The sequence below is a fragment of the Somniosus microcephalus genome, chromosome 2 (assembly GCF_052327205.1).
Source record: "Somniosus microcephalus isolate GS21.2 chromosome 2, FLI_Smic_1.0, whole genome shotgun sequence".
NCBI classification, from domain to species: domain Eukaryota; kingdom Metazoa; phylum Chordata; class Chondrichthyes; order Squaliformes; family Somniosidae; genus Somniosus; species Somniosus microcephalus.
Genome location: NC_140988.1, coordinates 348397377 through 348405657, shown reverse-complemented (window position 1 = coordinate 348405657; position 8281 = coordinate 348397377). Strand labels below are relative to the sequence as shown.

Below are 8281 nucleotides of genomic sequence, written 5' to 3'. Positions count from 1 at the left end.
GTTAATTTTCAACGCCAGAAAGGTCGTTTGGTGGTAATTAAGACTTACAATGCGGAGCAGGCTCAGGGGGGCTGTATGGCCTACTCCTGCTCCTATTCCTTATGTTCTTATGTTCTTAATAATTTACTTAAACTGGAATGGACAAGCCCTAACATTTTCTGCTGAGTTTAGTGTGTATATATCAGGTAAATAGAGCAACTTCACACCGTTCCATGTATTTCAATGGTGCGTCTCTCAGCGAGCTGCCATTATCGCGCAGCTTGTGGAGGAGCAGGGCATCTCAGACAGCAGCTTCTTGATTTACGCATTTAACTGTGCAAGAGTTATCGTGGGAAGTTGCTGTCCGAGTCACATTAATAACGGTGAGCACCATTAGCCTCATCGTTATTTCTACCGCAAATTCTGGCCCCTTGTAAATGAGTTAATGCTGCTCAGTGAAGGCATAAAAAGCTGATTACTGCAGGCTGTAAAATAGTTGTGGAATGTATATAACCATCATTTTTAGTTGAAAAACCAACGTGGAAGGTCAAGAACCATAGTCCAGGGCACTATCAAGGCTGAAAAGAGTAGTATAATTCAAGAATCAATAGTAGTTAGATGACTCCAAGTTTGGGTTTTGAAAGCAGGTATTTTATAAGAGAAAGGGAAGACTGAGGGAGCTATGGAGTTTCACGGTTTTCTGAGAAAGAAGCATTTAGAGTAGGTGATAGTACATTGAGTGAAGTTAAGGGAGAATAATAGAACAACAGAGTGTGGGGTAATGATGTACACTAACAATGTAATCTCAGTGACAGAAGATATAAGTAATCTCATAGCCGATTAAGAAACAATCTTATATATGTTGGAGTGACAAAGGATGCATTTGTGCTGTAGCTAGCAGTCTGAGACTAGTTGCTATATAATCGAATCCAGTCTGGAAGAATGTGATTTATGCTGTCTGGTTACAAATCAAATTTTCAGGACTAGGAGAGAGCTCAGTCCCAGTGCTCCACTCCTGCCCATTCAACTTTAAATGTATTGAGAGTCTCAACATGCTGCATAAATGTATATTGTCCAGGAAGTCCAAGGGACCCGCTAGCACCATTAAAAACTGGTTTGACACCACAATGGTGTTACACTCCAGACGGTGGCAAATCAATGTGGTTTGAGGCTACCTCTTCATGTGGTGGAGGGAAGGGAGCAATTGGGGAGTCTCGCACTACTCCAGGCCTGGACTTTTGATTTATAAGAGGTCATTTTGCCAGGCTCTGCTTCTGGCATGGAGCCTTGCTAGGCAGCTCAGATTGCAGAACCAGCCCTATACTGCATAGTTCAACCTCCAACTAGCAGTCCATCTACTCCAATAATATCACATTGCAGCAACATAAAAGTGACAATATAATAGCGCCCTTAATCCAGTAAAAGTCAGTTTACTATTTGCTCTTTTGTGAGTGAGGAATTCACTCATCGCTTTGATAAAACAGATTCAAGCCCTCCTTAAGGTTTAAAATTGCAGCAAGTTGATCTTTAAACCAGCCCATTATAAATGAAGACAGTTCAAAAAAGGGGAGAGGAATAAACCCGTCAAGCACAGGCCAGTCAGCCTAACGTCAGTGATGGGGGAATCTATTACAGTCAATAAACCGAGACAAAATTCATTCACATTTGGAAATGTATGGGCTAATAAATAAAAGTCAGCACAGGTTTGTTAAAGGCAAATCATGTTTGATTGCCTTGATTGAGTTCTTTGATGAATTAACGGAAAGGGTTGATGAGGGTAATGAGGTTGATGTAGTGTATATCGACTTTCAAAAGGCATTTGACAAGGTACCATTTAATAGACTTGTTAGCAAAATTAAAGCCCTTGCGATTAAAGGGACAGTGGCAGCATAAATACAAAATTGGCTAAGGAATAGAGAGCAGAGAGCAGTGGTGAACAGTTGTTTTTCAGACTGGAGGGACGTATACAGTGTTCCCCAAGGGTCAGTATTAGGACACTGCTCGTTTTGATAATATTAATTACCTAAATTTGGGTATACAGGGCATAATTTCAAAGTTTGCAGATGACATGAAACTCAGAAATGTAGTAAACAATGAGGAGGATAGTAACAGACTTCAGGGGAGACATAGACAGACCATTAAAACGGGCAGATGAAATTTAATGCAGAGAAGTGTAAAGTGATACATTTTGGTAGAAAGAATGAAGAGAGGTAATATGAACTAAATGGTAACATTTAAAAGGGGGTGCAGGAACAGAGAGATGGGGAGGGTGTATTTACACAAATCTTTGATGGTGGCAGGACAAGTTGAGGGGGCTGATAAAAAAGCTTATGGTACCCTTGGCTTTATTAATAGAGGCATAGAGAACAAAAGCAAGGAAGTTATGCTAAACTGTTATAAAACACTGGTTAAAACTCAGCTGCAGTCTTGTCTTCAATTCTGGGCAGCACACTTTAGGAAGGATGCCAAGGCCTTAGAGAGGGTGGAGAAGAGATTTACTAGAATGTTACCAGGGATGAGGGACTTCAGTTATGTAGAGAGACTGGAGAAGCTGGAGTTGTTCTCCTTAGAGCAGGGAAGTTTAGGAGGAAATCTGATAGAGGTGTTCAAAATCATGAAGGGTTTTGATAGAGTAAATAAGGAGAAACTAGTTCCAGTGGCAGAAGGGTCGGTAACCAGTGGACACAGATTTAAGGTGATTGACAAAAAAAACAGGCAACAGAACAAAACATTTTTTTACACAGCAAGTTGTGATCTGGAATGCACTGCCTGAAAGGGTGGTGGAAGCAGATTCAATGGTGGCATTCAAAAGAGAATTGGATAAATCATTGAAAGATTTTTTTTTTACAGGGCTATGGGGAAAGAGCAGGAGAGTTGGACTAATTGGATCGCTCTACCAGCACAGGCACGATGGGCCAAATGGCCTCCTTCTGTGCTGTACCATGAGTCTATGATCCTAGTAGAATCCCCTATTGTATTGTAGAATTACAGAATGGCCATTTCCAGTTACTTTATTACTAATTCCACATAGCTGACCGCAATAACCCTCAATGTCCATCCTTACCCACACTGTCGGTTCGGCACAAACTGTTAACTGTCTGTTGCCTTGGGCTGGTTATCCTGCTAGTTGTTGGACGATAACACCCGCTCTTCCAACTATATTTCCACATCTTGAAAATGTGTGGTTTTCCTCTGTCTCAAACGCTTGCAGACTGGATTGAGCACGTCTTTGACGTTCCTGTGTCCGAAAACCAGGACATACGAGCTGGCCGAGTAGTAGAGAGAGGAAATAAAGCTGGAGGAGTATTTCAGAATCTGGTTCTGAACTTGATCGGGGGCTTTTTTTGCGATCAGCATGATCCAGACGATATCGTTCGAGATCCAACAAGTCACGTAGATGCAGAGCAAAGACACCAGGATCCTGGTGGCCTGCAGCGGGGTCTTGCTGCCGGAATTCAACCCTTGTCCTGCCGCCCCCACTCTCCTTTGGTGCTTGCAGAGAAGCTGGATGATCAAACCGTTCAAGGCGACCACCCAGACGATGGCGACCAGGTCCAGGCTGACTGAGATGTAGGTGAGGACGTCAGAAGCCGAGCTGGTGGACAAGCCGTTGCAGCTGGAGCTGGGCATGTACTCCAGGGAGCTGTTCTGGTTCTCCTGCGAGACCCGTGTGATTTTGTCCAGGGTGTACGGGATGCAGAAGACGAAGCTGGTGGCCCACAGGGCGCCGATGGTCACGTTGACATAGCTGCTCTGGTGGCCGCGGACGTAATTGGCCCAAGCACAACCGGGCCTCTTGATGTTAATTAAGTGGAGGAAACTGAGATTGGAAACTGACCAGATACTGATCGTCCGGAGCGAGGAAGTCAGGTAGACCAGAATGATGCAGCCCGCATCTTCGAACAGCTCGACCCCGTAGAACATCAGCACTCTGGGGATGCCTTGATAGAAGCACAGCAACAGGTTGACGAATGCCTTGTTCACGATCACTCTGTCCAGCGGAGGGAACCGTTTGTGTTTGACCGCGTTGCTGATGAACGCGAAAAGGACGATGATATTCCCCGCTGTGCCCAATACAATTGTAGTCACAAACGCGACCATGAAATAGATCTCTTCTCTCGTTATCATTTTTATTTCTCTCCTGGGGGGAGGGGGGGGGGATTTCAAAAAAAAACTTCCTTCTGATTCACTCGGTACCACCGGGTGACATGGTTATTTATATTCTCTGACAAAATGAGGGAGGGAGCACTCTCTTGGTTACATTGCCATAGAAACAGTAAAACACATCCCTTCAGGTGTGTCCATCCAGAGTGCTGGGTTTTTGTTTTTGTTTTAGTGGCAAACCGAACCGGCAAAGATACGAAATTAGCACAAAACTGAAAATGCTGGAAACACTCAACAGGTGAGACTGCACCTTGTGGAGAGAGTGACAGAGAAGGGGAGGTTCCAGATGTGGACTCTTCCTCGGAACTCCCAGATGCTGCCTGACCAGCTGAGCAAATCTGAAATAGAAGTACTGTCTCTGCAGTGTTTGGCTTTAGTTCCGATCATATTCACCCTTGCTCAAGACTTTTCAAACAAACGTTTCTCAAATATTAAGGAAGAACTTGAATTTATATAGCAGCTTTCACAGCTGCACTTTAGGAAATGTCATCTTTCAGATGAGATGTTAAGCCCAGACCCCATCTGGTCTCTAAGGTGGATATAAAGGATCCCACGGCACTAGTTGAAAAACAGCAGCCCTGATTGAAGCAGTTTTGAATTGTTGTAATCTATGAAGCACAGCAATCCACTTGCACACAGCAAGATCCCACTAACAGCAATGAGATAAATGACCCGACAATCTGTTGATTGAAGGATAAACATTACTCAGGGCAATTCCCCAGCTATTTTTCAACTAGTGCCGTGGGATCCTTTATATCCAGCTTAGAGGCCAGATGGGGTCTCGGCTGAACATCTCATCTGAAAGATGGCATTTCCAAAAGTGCTGCATGGTGTCAGCCTAGGTTATGTGTTCAACCTCTGGAGTGGGGCTTGAACCCACGATCTTCTAAAAGCTACCTCTGAGCCAATATATAGCAAGTGACAATAATGGCATTATTGGGATCTCAGGTTGTGAGTGGAAAGTGGTCTAGAGATGGATCTGGGAGCTTGCAGAAGATTTTACAGAAGGCCCGTTTATATTAGTACTAGTGGATCTCTCGGAGTTGCACACAATGGGAGAAGATGGTCTCTCTGACTTATCTCTGTTGTCTTTCTGGTGATGTTTCTCTCTCCTCTTGCTCTGCTCTTCTTCTTTCTCCTTAATTCTTTTTTGCTTCTCAATCTCCGTCCTTTTCTGTCTGGTTATCTACTATTCTTCTAACTCTCATCACTACCCCTACTCATTCCTATCACTACACCCGCCTTTCCCTCTTTGAACTACCTGCTCAGCCTCTGTATCCCTCCCCTCCCCTCACTCCACTCTCACTCACCTCACCTTTAACCCTTATCTAGACCCCCCACCAAAGGCGGGTTGTGAAAGGCCATGGACCGCTGCACACTCAACCTGTTCCTTTCCTCCCCTCCGCCCCAATAATATCCATTAATCCAGTGATGCCCTCGCCTGATATCCACACACGTTCTGGTTGCGATCATTGGTTACAATTAGGAACAGAACTCTGGTTGACTTTTCCTTTTCCTAGCCTGAGGTTGCTAAGCTAATGAGGGGGTGGCGGAGGGGGCATCACAACCAAGTGCAATACTGTCCTAACCAGACATCTGCACATGCATTAGGTCGGAGTCATTGGATAGCAATCAGGAGCGGGATCCCTGGATGATTTTCCTCTTCTTAATGTGAGACCAACTGTAGCGCCCATCACATCAGCCGAGATCAGTTAATTCGGCAAACCTGGAACCTTCTGGTCTGTATGAATCAGTGCCGTCACTAGCCGCGCTCTTTGGGAGATTACGTGTTCATGTTAGGAGTCAAATGTTTTTAAGATGATAACATAGTTGATCCAAGGAGATGTTCACGATGGTAAGAAATTCAAATACGAGGGGGCAAAAGTTAACAATTAGACAGGAGTGAAAGTTACAGTTGGCAGAGTACAGCTAGACTGCATATGCCGACTCAACCGAGACAAGACAAGACAAGGGAAGACAAGACAAGACAAGGGAAGGGAAGACAAGGGAAGATAAGACAAGGGAAGACAAGACAAAACAAGGGAAGACAAGGGAAGACAAGGGAAGAAAAGACAAGGGAAGACAAGACAAGGGAAGACAAGACAAGACAAGGGAAGACAAGGGAAGACAAGACAAGGGAAGACAAGACAAGGCAAGACAAGGCAAGGGAAGACAAGACGAGACAAGGGAAGACAAGACAAGGGAAGACAAGGGAAGACAAGACAAGGGAAGGGAAGACAAGACAAGACAAGGGAAGACAAGACAAGGGAAGACAAGACAAGACAAGGGAAGACAAGACAGGACAAGACAAGGGAAGACAAGACAAGACAAGACAAGGGAAGACAAGACAAGGGAAGACAAAGGAAGACAAGACAAGGGAAGACAAGACAAGGGAAGACAAGACAAGACAAGGGAAGACAAGACAAGACAAGGGAAGACAAGACAAGGCAAGACAAGGGAAGACAAGACAAGGGAAGACAAAGGAAGACAAGACAAGGGAAGACAAGACAAGACAAGGGAAGACAAGACAAGGGAAGACAAGACAAGACAAGGGAAGACAAGACAAGACAAGACAAGGGAAGACAAAACAAGACAAGGGAAGGCAAGACAAGACAAGGGAAGACAAGACAAGGGAAGACAAGATAAGACAAGGGAAGACAAGACAAGGGAAGACAAGGGAAGACAAGACAAGGGAAGACAAAGGAAGACAAGACAAGGGAAGACAAGACAAGACAAAGGAAGACAAGACAAGGGAAGACAAGACAAGACAGGGGAAGACAAGACAAGACAAGGGAAGACAAGACAAAGGAAGACAAGACAAGGGAAGACAAGGGAAGACAAGACAAGGGAAGGGAAGACAAGACAAGGGAAGACAAGACAAGACAAGACAAGGGAAGACAAGACAAGGGAAGACAAGACAAGGGAAGACAAGACAAGACAAGGGAAGACAAGACAAGGGAAGACAAGGGAAGACAAGACAAGGGAAGACAAGGGAAGACAAGGGAAGACAAGACAAGGGAAGACAAGACAAGGGAAGACAAGACAAGACGAGGGAAGACAAGACAAGACAAGGGAAGACAAGACAAGGCAAGACAAGGGAAGACAAGACAAGGGAAGACAAAGGAAGACAAGACAAGGGAAGACAAGACAAGACAAGGGAAGACAAGACAAGACAAGGGAAGACAAGACAAGACAAGACAAGGGAAGACAAGACAAGACAAGGGAAGACAAGACAAGACAAGGGAAGACAAGACAAGGGAAGACAAGATAAGACAAGGGAAGACAAGACAAGGGAAGACAAGGGAAGACAAGACAAGGGAAGACAAAGGAAGACAAGACAAGGGAAGACAAGACAAGACAAAGGAAGACAAGACAAGGGAAGACAAGACAAGACAGGGGAAGACAAGACAAGACAAGGGAAGACAAGACAAAGGAAGACAAGACAAGGGAAGACAAGGGAAGACAAGACAAGGGAAGGGAAGACAAGACAAGGGAAGACAAGACAAGACAAGACAAGGGAAGGCAAGACAAGGGAAGACAAGACAAGGGAAGACAAGACAAGACAAGGGAAGACAAGACAAGGGAAGACAAGGGAAGACAAGACAAGGGAAGACAAGACAAGACAAGGGAAGACAAGACAAGGGAAGACAAGACAAGGGAAGACAAGACAAGGGAAGACAAGACAAGGGAAGACAAGACAGGACAAGACAAGGGAAGACAAGACAAGACAAGACAAGGGAAGACAAGACAAGGGAAGACAAGACAAGGGAAGACAAGACAAGGGAAGACAAGATAAGACAAGGGAAGACAAGACAAGGGAAGACAAGACAAGAGAAGACAAGACAAGGGAAGACAAGACAAGGGAAGACAAGGCAAGACAAGGGAAGACAAGACAAGACAAGGGAAGACAAGACAAGACAAGGGAAGACAAGACAAGGAAAGACAAGGGAAGGGAAGACAAGACAAGACAAGGGAAGACAAGACAAGGGAAGACAAGACGAGACAAGGGAAGACAAGGGAAGACAAGACAAGACAATTAAAGGGAAGACAAGACAGGGGAAGACAAGACAAGGGAAGACAAGACAAGGGAAGACAAGACAAGGGAAGACAAGGGAAGACAAGGGAAGGGAAGACAAGA

General features: G+C 44.8%; 1 protein-coding gene across 1 annotated transcript; it reads right to left on the bottom strand.

Moving 5' to 3' along the window:
- Positions 1-2279: 2279 nt before the first annotated feature.
- Positions 2280-4107, bottom strand: LOC147123673 (olfactory receptor class A-like protein 1). The gene has a single exon (XM_086004828.1). It carries the CDS (start codon positions 4105-4107, stop codon positions 3136-3138), a length of 972 nt encoding a protein of 323 aa, XP_085860954.1. The 3' UTR covers positions 2280-3135.
- Positions 4108-8281: the final 4174 nt, after the last annotated feature.

Coding starts and splice junctions, on each gene's coding strand:
- LOC147123673 (XM_086004828.1), bottom strand. CDS start 4,107: ATGATAACGAGAGAAGAGATCTATTTCATGGTCGCGTTTGTGACTACA.